The 15744-nt window shown below is 40.2% G+C and overlaps 1 protein-coding gene across 1 annotated transcript in view; it reads right to left on the reverse strand.

Annotated features, from left to right (window-relative positions):
* PHEX (phosphate regulating endopeptidase X-linked) overlaps positions 1-15476 on the reverse strand; it is a 111205-nt gene extending 95729 nt beyond the window's left edge. The window contains exons 1-3 of the mRNA XM_075175032.1: positions 13822-15476; positions 9951-10019; positions 7269-7430 (exon numbers count right to left, since the gene is read on the reverse strand). Coding sequence (XP_075031133.1) covers positions 7269-7430; positions 9951-10019; positions 13822-13933 — 343 coding nt within the window. The 5' untranslated portion in view covers positions 13934-15476. The remainder of the gene's footprint in view (positions 1-7268; positions 7431-9950; positions 10020-13821) is intronic.
* Between the last annotated feature and the right edge of the window lie 268 nt (positions 15477-15744).

The following is a 15744-nucleotide window of genomic DNA, read 5'->3' on the forward strand; positions in this document are numbered from 1 at the left end:
GTTTAAATGCATTTTATAAACACCTATTTTGAATTTCTAATGCATTACGGTCCAGATTTCTCTACTGTTTGCTAAATATATATACGGAAGCACAAGTCAGCATCAAAGGCTTGCAAAAATCTTTCTCTGAATGCATAAAGCTATCCTTGCCTAAATAAAGCTTTTCCCTTTGAGTCTAAAATAAAATAAAATAACAAGTCAATACACTTTTCTGGTGCTTATAATGTAGGTTTTAAATTTTACCAAAGCATATATTATTTCCACTTTCACGTATTTTGTGTTCCCTCCTTAATCAGCCTTCTACTACTTTCTCACCTTTTTTCTCTCAGTTCCCCATTGTAAATAATCAGGTCACCAGAATCATCTTACTGGAGTAGATAAGGACTCAAAATAAGCAACTTTTATAAAGGCGAACTCCTTGTTCACACAGAAATATAAAATAATGCAGAATACTAGACACAACTCCGATTGTCCTACCACCTGCCATGTATATTGTATATTCCCACCTCTTTGGAAGGCAGAAGCATCCAGTATGCCAATGAATGGGGCTATTGGTCCCTTTTGGAAGGCCTTGTGTTGGCTTACACAGCCTCAGTTATGCCTTAAATGTAATAGTTTCCATGTTTTCAAACCATTAACTTTTTTTTTTTCCCCCCAATAAAAACTACCAATGTATTCTGCAGCTCCAGGAGCTCATTCCTCAGAGTTCCCTTTGTGGAGCTGATGCCTTAATCCAGGCCTGCCTTGTTTTGATAAACTGTGGCTCCCCCACCCCTTGTTTTATTTTGTGGGTTTGGGGGGAGAGGGTTGATTGTTTGTTTGTTTTGTCATTTTTTTTAAAAAGGCATTTAATGATGATCAACACACCATTAATCAATTCAGGCAAACATGTTTCGTATTTGATACAATTAATGCCCATCGGCCTATTTCTTGATGGCAGCGTCCATCTCACAGACTAGTGACTCTTGAAAATAACCAGCCCATCATTATTAATTCCTCTGACATTCTAATAGAACATTTAATCAGTATGAATTAATTTTGCATTAATGAGGATGTAATTAATATGCATGTCCACAGGAATTCATGAAGATTTAGTAATTAATCAATTCATATAGGTTCTAACTCCCAAGGAACATAGATCAAGTAAATCAAACAAATATTCCCAAACACCAATTTCATGAAAGGATGCCGTGTTTACACAAATAAACCCAACTGATACACTGATGTGTTAGGGTTCCCCTTCACCCCTTGAGAAGAAATTCCCCAATCCTTTTCTCGAATATCCATTTTTTCAATATGGAAGTTCTCATGGAAATGGCATTCAAACAGCTGTGCTTACAAAAGTGCTTCCTAATGCTGCTCAGTGCCCTAATATACACCACATTTGACAATGCTGTTTGTTTCCAGTTTCAGCATTTTGTAAATTCTCTGAGTTTGTATATGAAAAGATAAGCACATCATGTGAGATCCTCCAAAAGTCAACTAACGTAACTGTACACAAACTATAACAAAACCAAAAATCATCTTATGGAGATGTGAGAGCCTCTGTTCATAAATCTAATTTCAATAATAAATCTTAATCTTTTGAGCAATATTCCCCCCTCCCCTACCCTGCCCCTCTAGCCTCCCAGTATTATACTGTAGGGGATAACACATGTCATTATAATATTAGGCACAAGAGTTTAAACTGCATTTAAACCAGAAGATTGTAAGATCCCCAATTGTTACAATATAGGTGGCGCTCCATACTAAATGGCAGCATTAAGCTTTACTTCATTATATTAATACTTTCAACATGTATTTGCGTAATTTTTTTGTTAGTCAGAAAATGGGAAATCAGATGCCATGGATTGCTATGCCTCCCAAGGTATGAATCCTCTTTCTGCAAAATTACCAGCCCAAAGTATAGTCATATAGTAATTTTGAAATTCAATACCTGCAGATATGAACATATCATCCTTCTGCAGGCAACAGCCAAAACAGAGGTTCACTGTAAATCCGGGGGGAATATTGTGCCGCACGTGGAACGCTAGCGTGCCATAAGCTCCACTCCCGTTCCAGCGCAGGAGGATGCTGCTCTGGTCTCCCGACCAGGGATATGCTGTGGGAATCCTGTGGCTCAGTTACTGTGCTGCTTTAAAACCTCATTTGGGAACCAAAATTATCTCCTTTCTGTACTCATGGTTTCCCAAAATCACCCATTACAAATACAACTTTCATTTCGAACAGCCACAAAGCCTAGAAAAAGTCCTGGCTTCTCCACCTTTGGCTCAGGTACTTCATTTTACCAAAAAGCTATTAACTTGTTGCCCAGAGAGGTTTACCTGGCTTGTGCCACTTAAATTTTTCCTTACATTTAGATGAATAAGCCATTATAGGAAATCTCTGGATCACTGGAAAAAAAATGTCTGCACCGTTGAAAAGAGATCCATTGGTAGCAGAAAACAGTGCTGTTGCTGTTTGCTGCTATCTTGTTATCCAGGAGCAACTATACAATAAGAAGTTTTGTATAGTTGGAGGCAATAACATAAATACCCTCTAGGTTGTTTGGGTTTTTTTTAATTACTGCTAGTATTCTCCCTCTCACTTGGGACAGCTCTCAACCAGCTATCTCTGAAGGAAGAAATCACAAAAGACAGGTCAGCTAATACAGAATGAGTGTCAGCAGCTACATTACAGATTTCATGGGCCACATCCAAGCCATCCCAGTGGTCCTAACTGAGCACCTGTTGAAGGGTGGGAGAAACCAGCCCTAGAGAGCCCTGTGGCACAGGGTCCTCTGTGCCGGACAGCAGCCACTCAACACCGACAGCAGGTGCTCAACACCAACTTCTGGGATTTGTTGAAAGGACTATCCTATGGTCAAATAGTATAAATTTCCATACTGAGATATTTTTACCTTACTGGTTTTACTTAAAGAATTTATTTTCTAAAAAAAAAACATTGCAGATTATCTTGGGAAAAGTTGCTTACACTGCCAAGTTATTTTGTTTGCTGTCTGTCTGATGTTCTTTAAAAACCCACACACCATATCCTCCTAAAAGGCCTCCATTTCTTTCTCTTCGCCACATTGGAAATTCCTCACTTTAAATTGACTGGCATTCAGAAAATAGCCACGCTGGAAAGCTTAGCGCAGCAAATTAGTCTGAAGGAGGTGTCTCACTGGGCCAGGATCAGTGTGGAGACTTAATCTATAAACTGGTTTCCACAGACATAAATTAAATTTAAAAGGCCTGGAAGACATGTTCACAAATGAGTCATGTAATTTAAATCAGCTCCTTTGCAGTGCTGAGATTTAGGAATGTTTGCGTAGTTTTGTGGGTTTTTTTAATTTATTGCTTCCTGCATGGTCACTTGAAAAAAAACAAAACAAAACAAAACAAAAACCCCAAAACCCCCAACCAAACAGCTGTATATCATTGTTCTGCAGACTTCAGAGAGAGGACAAGAAACTGCTTGGTTCACAATCAACATTCACCACAGGTAATAGGCACTGATTTACTTGCCTCAGACTTCCAGTTCTGAATTATTCACAAAAAGCCACTTGCATTTCAATGGTAAGACAATAGTGCTCCTAAACTCTTAATTAAGGCCACCAATCAAAAGGGAAAAAATTCATCAGGAACATAAACAGCTTTGCAGGAAATGTTATGGTAAGTGAAAAACATTTATTAACTCACAGAGACATTGTAATTTTGACCTGACATAAGGCTGAAAGAGTTGCAGTTTGAGATAGCTTTTTTTCATACAACAGGTGCCACAGTCAAACCATTTTTTCCATTTTGAAGGACTCCAAGAGCTTCCTCAGAGGCCCATCGACACTAAAAGTGTTTGTTCCTAAACAAGGAGAGGCACTTTTTAACATGCCTGCAGTGTATCTGCAAATGAAAGGCTAGCTTCAAGTCAGGGACAGTCTGGTCCAGCCAGGAATGCTTAACTGGAAGTAAGAGTACCTCAGTCCTCCCCAGGATAGTTCTATAAGGAACCAAGAAATTTTAACCTAAATATTAAATGTTCCGTTGCCTGGATCTGGGTCATAACTAAAACCACAAGTCTCTGCTTTTGACATATCTTTGTCTATCTACAATTGTCTTCTGTACATTCCTCCACAACGCATGAAATCCTGCTGTTGCTGATGTCCAAGGAAAGATCTGCCACTGCTTTCACCAGGCTAGGATTTCATCCATTTTGTATAGCCAGGAGATCAAAGTGAGTTACACGTTGTTTATGGATTCCTCTGAGAGCAGAAAAAGAAACCTAAGTGACCCTCAAACAAAGGATAGAAAAGAAATTAAAGGGGAAATGATGATATACTTTCAGTTTGAATCCATCCTCAGACAGCTAGAGAAAGCCATGGGAGATTCCCCCCCCCCATGCCATTATAAATCTTACAAAACCCAAGATTTTTAACTATCACACATTAAGTTTTGCAAATCTAGAAGAACCCTGAAATGAACGTTTCTTGTTCCGTTCCTTCAATCAGCCAGAGATATGCAGGCAAAAAATCTACCACCCAGTAGTTCTCAGCTATTTTCCACTGACCCATTGACATTCCTCTCTTTGGAATTCCCCATTAAAGCATCAAAAACCTTCTCCGATACAGAAAATGTTCTACCTTTTCTTGAAGCTGACACCTGCAAAGTCGTAGGCTCTTGTGTGTCTGCAACTTCAAAAAAAAGAAAAAGGGAAAAAAAAAAGCTTTGCACTCAAACCTGGTAATACTTAATGCAGGGTTCAGTACATTATATAGCTACACCTACCACTTTTTGGTAAGGCAAAACTAATTCTTACACTTGCTACCCATTATCAACTGGAAGATCTTCTGTTTCAATTGTCCCTGAACAAAAAATGAAGCTTCTAGAAGACTGAAGATACCTTTGTGTAACCAAGGCCATACACAGGTCTTTGCACGAATACCCAAACTCCCTTTCTGCCTAAGGCTCAGGAACATTCAGGGGCCATAACACAGATTAGATGTTCAAATAATTTATTTTAAGTAACATAATTTTTTAATATATTGCCTGAATAAATACTTCAATCTATATCACACCATCAAAGAATATCAAATATGAAAAATGTGGCTTTCTGGCCAAGCCATGTTATCACTTTAAGATTAATAGTTTCTTTAATATGATAAATATTTCAGAACATAGAACTTGCGTAATAATCAGCTTTTTAAAGACTGGGGTTTTTTTAATCTACTGAGTGTCAAATAGGGACATATACAATGAAGTACAAAGTTCCACTAAGAGTTCTTTAGGAAGGAGAGATTAAGTTGGCTTCCAAGGTCTGGTCAGCCATATATATGTTTCTCTATGCAAGAGTTCTTCATCTTGCTACAACTTTTGATAGCAAGGTTGTGGTCATCCACAAATGAATAACTCTGTGTCAAGCTAACTTACTGAAGTAACTCAAGTTAAAACACAAACATACATAGAGGCTGAAGCTACGCCTTGTTATTTCAGCTACCAACACTGACATTCAACACTTTTTTTTTCCTCTTTTCCTTTTCCTTTTTTAATTGCCAAGAATATATTTTGGAAAGTTTATTACTTAAAAGTTAAGGAGGAGATGAGAAATGTTATATTAAATCAACTCTTGTACCCCACCCAACGTTTCACATCTTTGTTCCTGCACCATGCCAAGGAGCAGTTTAGACCTCCTATTAAAGTAGTTATCAGGCAGTTGGTTACACCCCTTTTTTGATATGGAGTTTCCGCTAAGCAATTACTTCTCACTTAGATGTTTCCTTCTTTGTCTTGTATTTTCCTGGCTATGGATTAGCAACTTCTAAAGGGACTGCAGTAAGAAAACCATATAAAAATGTGGCTTAGCATGATGTCCTTGATTAGGTTCTGTAAAAAAAAGAGGAAATTAAGGATAGGAGTCACAGCTTGCTGCTCTATATTCAATTAGGACTGAATTCTTTGTGGCTGTGGTTCATGCAGGATGTGCAGTTACCCAACACAGCCCGATTCTAGCAGCAGAACAATTAGAATGCAAAGCATAACTGAAAACAGGCTCTGGCAATATTATTTTCCTTTGGTTGTGACATCTTCAGCACACTTAAAACAGCAGTTATCAGATTGTATCCTATGTTGAAATTCCAAACTCATATTCTGAAACCAAATGCAGCTTTTAAAACACTTAACGATGCAAAAATTTAATACGATATGACTGACGAAAGCAAGCGGAGAAGGGCTCTGATGTCTACACATGCACATATGTACAAAATCTAAGAGAAAAATAAATGTTATACTTACGAACAACATCCTAAAACTGACCTCAGTTCTGCAGTGAGCTCAAAGCAGGCTCTTATATCAACTTATAGGTCAATATCAACCTATATCAACTTATATCAACTAATAGGTCAATAAAGAGCTCAAGGTGTGCAATGCTCAAGCACACCAACAACAATAAGAAATTTTGCACATCTCCCTTCTTTTGCATGACTCGCTTTTAGAGAAGATTATAAGAATCTGGCAGGGTTTTCCTACCTAACAATAATCATCACCCTTTCTCCCCAGTTGGTCTGAACGGCTTCCTGATGAGGTGGCCTTGCTGCAGAGTATAGCGCAAAGTCAAGTCACACGCAGATTAAAATACCTCTCTTCCTACACGTTTCCACCCTGGGGCTATTTTTTCCTCCAGACACACATTCTTAAGCAGTCTCCTGTTTCACTGATGACAGCTCAGGTACTTCAATGGCAGCTTGAACAGCAACATGAAGGAAACACAATACCCAAACAACCTCCGTCTCGGAAGTCTGTAAATTGTCTCCTGCCAAGAGCAAGGTAAGTATACTGGAAAATATCACCCTGGTTTTGCCTCATTATATTCTTTTCCTGCTATTGGCCACTGTTAAGAGACATGGTGCTGTCTTACACTGATGTTTGTCTGGATCTGGGACATTCTTAAATGTGTGTGCTGTGCTCCTGCACTCTGGGCTACCCGTCTACTGCAAGGGGGAGAGTTCAAATCCCCTCACGTTTTCCTTTGGTAGAAGGAGTATCCTTTTGTCCCTCCATTCTTAACTTGTAGAGTTTCCAGCAGTTGTATTCTTCTGTTTCTGTTATAATTCACAATCTCTCCATGTTATTTTCAATAAAAAACAACAAAAATATACTTAAAAGAGAACATCAAGTTGGGCTGTTGGCTATTATCCAATGATCAGAAAGAAGCATGGAGTCTTTATTCATTTCAAAACGAGCCAATTCACAAGCTACAGTGACAAGCCAACCGCACACTTTTAGAAATGACATACTTACCCTTTAGTTTGAGGTCCACATTGTGTCGCAGCCAAGGATAAACGCCATAGTTTGACATGTCTTCAGGAATAGGGTGATTATATATCCAGCCATCACATGCAAATCGATAAAAGTTCTCACACGGATCTACGGATTGATTTATCTTGCTTAGGATGGCAGCAGCTGTAAAAAAAGACAGCACAGATTTTGTGGAACACTTTCCTAAACAGAGAATTACACAAGGCCACAGTCCAGAAAGGACGATTAACATTTACCAGTCTCTGCAACGTGACGCCAACCTCACTTGCAAGCTAAGCCTTGCTGTTCTAGGGCTGATGTGTGCCCTGATCTCTGCCATTTGTAAAGAGCAGCAAGACTACCATCCAGCTTCTCTAGCATCTAACAGTGCCTACATGAGAAGCAAAATAAAGACAAAATATCTGCAACGAATGTTCTTGAGTGCCGCACAGCAATGACCACTGAACCTAGCACTACAGGAACGTGAACTGCTGGAGCCAAACACCTGAAGACAGGCTCTCCATTGTTGCCATGACTGAATTAATTGCCTGAGGAATTTAGTAGCAGTACATATCAAGCAGATTGTAATTAGCATTCCAGAAATTATGCACTGTTTACCTTTAGCTGAATAGCTGCACAAGAAAACAAATCAAGTTCTGATCTACTATTCATTGTAAAAGATAATTGTAGTATTTTCAGCTTCATTTTGTGACTGCATCCCTGCCAGTTGCTATTGCAGGTGAGACTGGTAAGAGAGAGATCAGTCTGACAAGCCAGAGACTTAATAGCTTTTGAGTATCTAATCATAGAATCACAGAATGGTTTGGATTGGAAGGGACCTTTAAAGGTCATCTAGTCCACCCTCCCTGCCATGGGCAGAGACATCTTCAACTAGATCAGGGTGCTCAGAGCCCCGTCCAGCCTGACCTTGAATGTTTCCAGGGATGGGGCATCTACCGCCTCTCTGGGCAACCTCTTCTAGTGTTTCACCACCCTCCCTGTGAAAAATTTCTTCCTTATATCTAGTCTGAATCTACCTTCTTTTAGTTTGAAACTATTACTCCTTTCATGCATTATAGTGATCGTGGCATAAATCTACATGGGTTGAGTAACACGGAGTATGTGGATACTGGACATTTTTTGGCTAAATGACCACGTGTTTTGAGGCTTATCCAAATAACTGATTAAAAATCCTAGCAGGAAATCTGGTAACTTTTACAAACTTTATGCTACTATTTCTAGAATCCAGTACTCTTCTTCCTCCGCTTAGAGTAACTCTTTCTATAATATTTCTATGTCTCAGCTGTAATTCTCTCTCTCACATTAGAAACTCTCAGACTGACTACATTGAAGACATTTTGGTCCTCGGCAATTTTCTATCGCTCTTAAAAAGCTGTTCAGCAAGGCAGGGCTCAGATCTTGAGACACTATACAGTCACTACTCAGAGCATTCTGAGCTAAAACAGTCAGGTCATGTAGGTGTCCAAGTCTGCCTTGGTGCAAAATCCAGCTTCTGCTACCGCAAAATCCGTGTTATTTCGTGTGCATATGAGAAGAAGAAAACCAATTCAGATTCAAATTTCTTAAGTGACTTTCTTTTTGTTCTGAAGCTCAAGATGAAGCCCCCCCACCTTTTTTTTTTTGTTGGGGTTTTTGGGGTGGTGGTGTTTGATTAGTCATCCCACCCTACTTAGATATTTGCACTCATTCAAGAATCAGCTCCAGAGAGTGGTGCCCAGGGCTGCCAAGAGCACTGTCAGTGCAGTGCAGAGCAGAAGCAGAATGGCAAGAAACATCCTGGTAACACTAAGATCTGCAAATTTTCCAATTTATGGAGCCCCACAGAATTTGTCAGGATTTCAAACACAAGCCAAGCACCTCACAGTATCAGCTTAATATTGTTCAGAATGGAAATAAATGCTCTTATAAGTTCACACAACATCCACTTTGTTTCCAACGAAACAGCTCTAGGGGCAGATTTCCAGATGTGGTAACTATTGTTTGATCTTTGCTCTCATTACATTAAATGATAAAACTCTCATTGATTTAGCACGAGCAAAAGTCTGTCAAAACTGACCAGTGCAAAATGGGTGTCTCTCAGGTCTTACCAAGCCCGGTCCCTTTAGCTCGCATTTAATACTAATAGATGTCCCAGCTCTATAAGGGTTACCACATGTATCTCTGTGTGGGGAAAAGAGCCTGCCAATATGGAAGTAGTTGCAGATTTTGAGTCGTAGTCACCACATTACAATTGTGCAAGTCTGTGCAGGATCTGGCCCTAAAGCATCTCTGGGCTTAACCATGCACTTGCTAGTTTTCTGCTTGCTGGAAAGGAAACAATAAAACACACCTGAAGGTCAAGTCACCCAAGTTTTGTTTCCTATTAAAAAAAAACCCCTATGGGAAACTTTGAGTTAAGCTGGCTAGAATAGAATTAAAACAATTTAAAACATGAATTTTAATTGTAGAAAATAAACAGATCTGCAGCAACTTAAGCAGTGACTTTTTTAAAAGTTGGGGTAAAAACCCAGGTTTTTGGTTTGGTTTTGTTTTTGTTTTTTTCCCCCCTCATTATTAATGAAGGTTTCTGAGTAAAATGTATCATGGAAAAAATTGAAGCAGTATAACTATCTCATTATCATATTATAATCATGAAATAATAGAGCAGATAAAATTGTTGCTTACCAGCTTCAATGCATTCTGAGGTCAAACAGTACTGTTGCTTCGGATGAAACTTTATAAGACCTTGGCTAACTGCAAAATGGAAAACCATAATGAGATCATTTGTAATGAATTTTGACCATTGCAGCCAAATGTCGTGTGCTCGATCATTCAAATGTCAGTGCAAGCTCTGGCCCTAATGCATCTCTGACTACATTGATTTAAAACAGTTAGAATGTGTATTAAGTAAATACTGCAGCTTGTAACAAATAGTTTTCCCCTCCTGTGCCTGCTTTCTCCTTCCTCTGTCTTTGCTCGTAGGCAGCGTGGCGCGAGGGCTGTCTCTCAGTGTATGTTTGCGCAGTGCCTGGAGTAACAACACTTCAGCCTCGTTCGCTGACAGCGAGCACCACCACGATACAAACAACTGATCATTGCTGCTATCATCCTCCAGAGATGCACCTTCCACGGCTGGCAACGCAACATGGAACTCTCCAGCCACCTTCTGCAGGGTTTCCGCAGCTCCTCCCGAGCTGCGGGGCTCGTGCCGCCCTGCTGTACCCCCTCCTGCAGCAGCACCGTGCTGCCCGGCCCCACCGGCACGACCCAGCGCCCACGGGACGCTTTCATGGCCCCCTTATTCCAGCCTGGAATAAGCCAGATAGCAATGGGGCACAGGGGTAGCTGTGGTTTATAAGGCACAGCGCTGTTTGAACTGGTTCCCAAAAGTATTGTAATTGTATTTGCTTCCAAAAACCTTGCTGACAAGAACTATGAAATTGTCAGTTAATTTTGCTCATCTTTTAAAAGTGTGTTTTACAGCTGCCACTGAAACTTGAGCATAGGAATTGCTAATTTCAGACACTGCTGTCAGGCAGCAAATATGCAGATAATTGATGCTTGGGATGAGGATGGGAGAGTCCCAAGGGGTAGATGAAATACGACTCAGTAGATGTGCTCAGTAGACATAAAGAAATGTCTCGTTATATCCATTATCTTAATAGCTCAGTCCATGGCAAAAATAAAAACAAAACAAAACAAAACAAAAAAAACAACCAAAAAACCCAACAATGGAATATATTAAGGTATCGTAGCTTTACCAGTGCTGACAGTTATAAAGCAATTTCTCCTGTAGTTATATAGTGTTCAAAAGGGATAGGAAAATATGAAATGGTCTTTCAGCACAGGAAAATTTTACTATAAAACCCATAAAGCTAGAATTGAATATAAAGCTGCTTCATCTCTTCCAACCTCATAGCTTTAATGACAATTAATGACAGAAATTTCAATCAAATTTTCTTCGAAACTGAGAATGTAAAACTATTTCTGGACAACTTTACCAAAGCTTGCACTGACTCAATGAAACGCAATACCTCAACAACCTTTGTAAGTTAGCCAAAAAATACATGAGATTTTGAGGCATATAGAGATGGTAATTGGAATATTGAAGAACAGTAGAAAATAGAGAAGTGGGGGTCTCCAGATTATGGTTTTGAGCCACATGAAATACAAATAATGGGTGATGTGCCTATTAATTAAGTGTTGCACTCCTCCCAGCTCACCTTTTCCCCACTTTAAAGTTAGCCTTTTAGAACCCACCCAGGTCTTGAAAGTTTGCTAGATTTTTTTTCTTAACAAAGCAGAGAAAGGTGGGAAAATCCCAGACACCATTGAATTCTTTTGCACTTGACGGAAATGAGGGAGAATGAAAAAGAATCAGTAAAGAATCTGAAGTAGCCCTCGTGGTTTTGATAGTTATAAGCAAAAGCAAAATACCATTTCAACTGGTTTTGTTCTATTTACAACTTCATCATTAGGGCAAATTAAAAAAAAAAAAAAAATCTTTGGCAATAACATTTCCCTTTCAATTAACAGCTAATTTTGATTGAAAAACTTTGCCAGGTTTTGTTCTCATGCCTTTTTGGTTGTTGTTGTTAAAAGAACTAACCATTACATTATTACCTACAGTTGTGGTTACCACACTCAGTGTCCCAGCTTCTTCCTTTGTAAGTCTGTTTCCAGATTCTTAAGCAAATATACGCCATAATTAAGTTCCCCCAAAAAATCTGAAAGGGGAAAAGGCATACAAATATGCAGACACAAATAACGTGGCTGTTCCTACAATCTGAGAAGTCCAAAGGGCTACCAAGTCAGGAGGAGAGGCTACCAAATTGAGGTTCAAAGCTGCCTGACTTCTTGCCCAAAGGAACTGGAGAGCAATCGTCTTCCTTTTGCTCTGGGCCCGGCTCCCAAGGAGGAGGTGGCTCCTGTCCGACCACAGCCCACACCACCGTCCGGAAAGCTGCAGGCAGGACCCCGCCTGATGCCAAGTGACTCCCCTGGTAGGTCCTTGCTGAAGTCACGGTATGGCTACAGGCGGTACAAGCAAGTAACAGTAAATAAAAACATGTGATTCTCCCAGATTCCTCTTAGAGTTGTAGGAACTCCAAGAAGAAGAAACAAGAGAAGCAGGAGAAGGCTACGTTTCACTCCTCAGGCTGGAAAATTGAAGGAAAATTGTTTCAGGTCTACCAGAAAAAGCAAGTTTTGCAGATTAAATGAAAACTGAAGAAAAAAGGTCACCTTGAGGTGCCTGAAATGTTTCACATGACCAGAAATAATGCTCTTTTCTACAGTTTAACAAAACTAAAAAAGAGTTAAACTCAAACTTACAAACAAAACACAGTGTCACAATGAAACATGGAAACATTGCATTGACAAAATGTTAAACCAAAACAATTTAACTTTTTTCCTTTATTCTTTTGGTTGAAAACCTCAGACAATTTCCAAACAAATCCTAAAAACATTTTGGTTGACCCAAGGCCAGCATTTTTATTTTCTTAGCAGTTATGCCAATGAAAATTTTGACACTGAATCCCTGGCTACAGGATAGGCCTCAGCAAACTTAGAAAACTATCTCTAAGAATTAATACATTTGCTTGAATTTGCACATCTGGTCTATGGATAAAGCCCTTCTATCTCTGACAAACTACGGTGGTAAACGTCTATTGCTTTTTACAAGCAACAAACAAACAATCTAGTGCTAAAAAAAGAAATAACGTCTCTCTCTTACTCCCTGGTGTTTGATATTATTTGTATTTGTATTATTTAAGTGAAAAACATTATTTTTCATCTAGAAACTATATTTTGCACTAACAAGTTGAAGATTCAATCCTGCTCACGTTTATAAAGAGTTTTGTTGAATTGAGTGGGATTGCTCACATACACAAAAGTTACTTGCCTGCAAATGTTTGTAGAATTTGCTCTAGAGGAGAAAAACACTAGCCGAGTGCGAACCTTTAAATATTCTGTAGAAAACCTGGCATAATTTTCTCTGGTGTGATTATAAACAAAGCAGACCTTGCAAACAAGACCACAAGATCATAAAGGATCGGAGGGAAGCAAAAGATATGCTTAGAGGCTAAGTTCCCTCCAGTCCAGGGAAATCTGTGTTGGTCTAAAGAATTGAAAAGTTGGGCTGAATTATTTCAAAAGAGGATCTGCAAGTTCTTGTAAGATAAAACACTGCTTTCTCTTCTCTGCTTGGTCACAATCTGTGAGTTCGTAATCAGCATTACTTATATGCATAATCTCACCCGTTTCTCCCCGTTCTGTGAAAAAACCCAATTCTGGCTAGAACACATTCAACTGAGTATCCAAATTTAAATTCAGCATTCAAAAAGTTACATGAGCTCACGTTGCATCTTCTAGCTCTAGTGTTCCCACAACAAAACCCTTTCCTGACACATTTCCATTTCAGGAGAGATATAAAATGGGGGGAAAAGAAGAAGAGACTGAGACTTTCACCAAAACACGTCGTGGAGCACAGACACTGGCACTAAGCAGACAGGCTGGGGAGGGTTGCGTTCAGGTTAGCCTCGACCTTTCCACTTACCCAAGAACAGCACGATGCCGAGCACAACGGTGCCACTCACAAAGACGCCGAGGACGATCCGCGTGGCTTTGCTGGCTGCTCTCCTGGCCTCGGGTACCGTCTCTCCTTCCATGGGGACAGCTTGGGAGGTGCTCGCTCTCGCAGAAGTCTGGTTTTCCTCGGCTGCTGTGGTATCAGTCTTTCAACTGTTCACAAACTGCACCCATGAGCTCTCCTCCTCCTCCTCCTCTCTCCTATTTACAACTCCAGGTTTCTGTCGTGACCCATTTCCTAGGCACTTCCTGCTCTCCCCCTCTCAAAGGAAAATCGTGCGTAAAATAGTAGCTGTCTCCTACGTTTTCCTCTGGCCAGGAGGAGGAAAGGCAAGCGGTGACCACCGTGTGCACAGCCCTTGCTGCCTGTAGAGCCTCTATGAGCCGATCGCTCAGCAGTCCCCCTTATCAGGGGTGCCGAACACGAGGATTTCACAACGTTGCTGAACAGATGTTTTAGCTATTCAAACATATAGCTGTAAAACCCTTTACAATCAAAGCAGGATTGCTGACAACTTTTACAAACACGAGACTGATGGAAGGTTTTCTTTTTTCCCCTTGTGCTTATTTAAAAAGACTAATTATCTGCTGACTAAAGTTTTCTCCTCTTAAACCATTCCTGCTGCATCATTTGGCTTCACTAGAAGAGATACCCACTCAGTGGACAAATCCCTTTTTAAAGCTTCCTAAGGGCTCTTAGAATATCATGTAGCATTTTATTTTGGGAATTTGGTATGTGACACTGCGTGCCAAAAATCACAGTCATGCAGCACAAGGCAATAATCAGCACAACCTACAGAATAGTGCAGCTTTAAAAGCTCGATTTTTTTTTTTTCCAGGCAAGATGTTTCAGTCCTTGCTGATATGCAATGAATCTTAGGAGATGATCCTATGCTTCTAAGTCAAGTACTACTATGAGCTTAGTGGAAAGTATTTATTTGGCACTTCAAGTTAGTGGGGAATTAAAAAAAAAAAAAAAAAAAAAAGCCTTATTTATACGGATTTCTCAGTTTCTGGCTTAGACTTGATGATCCTCTCTCCAGGCAGCAAGGTTTCCCCATTCATCAAGTAACAAAATTAATCATTTCAGGGTGAATTCTGATCTGACTGTGACATTCAGCCCTCTGAGAAGCTCTCACTTCCTCCAGAGCCGGACTCTCATGCAAAACATAAGGATGCAGGGAGAGGCAGTTGCCATCCTCCTGCTCCCAACAACAGTTTATGTGTCTGAGTTACTTCTGTGCAGATTTATGAGTTGTCATCTCAGCTCCCACCCATCCTGATAAAAAACTGTGCAGGTAGAGAGAAGATAGACATATGTCACAAGGTGTGTGTGATGGCAAAGCTACCAGTTTGGAGACTGAATGGTTTTTCCCTGTGAGCACCTGCACAAAAGTTATCCTGGATCCCAGAAGGGCATAAAAGGAAAACCCACTCCTCATCCACAAGAAGACTTAGAGTTTGAAGGTCCTGAAATCCCTCGCTCCTCAACCCCCTCTGCAGCCTGGCTGGGGTCCTGCAAACAAAATGCCCTAATTTCTTATTCCTGTCCCTCTTCGCCGGCAAGCTCCAGGAGCGCGTTCTCATCTCTGCTTGGCACAGAACAGGAAAAAAAGCATTTGTTTCTTTTCACCTGCCTACTTGTCCTACATTTAACCCACCGTTTTTGATATCCGTCAGCTAAGGAAGAAGAGGGAAATGATGCCACGGAACCAGGAGGACCACCTACCTCCCAGTATAAGAGTTCCCGTTCATGCATGAATGACTCCATGAGTGTGAGCAGATCCTTTATTATAAACAAACCCCAGCACAAGTCTGTTACCAGCACAGGCCTGAAAAGGTATTTAAGCGATGTTGGTGGTATTGAGTCTTCGTACCAGAAATCATTAGG

This window comes from Calonectris borealis, chromosome 1 (assembly GCF_964195595.1).
Source record: "Calonectris borealis chromosome 1, bCalBor7.hap1.2, whole genome shotgun sequence".
NCBI classification, from domain to species: domain Eukaryota; kingdom Metazoa; phylum Chordata; class Aves; order Procellariiformes; family Procellariidae; genus Calonectris; species Calonectris borealis.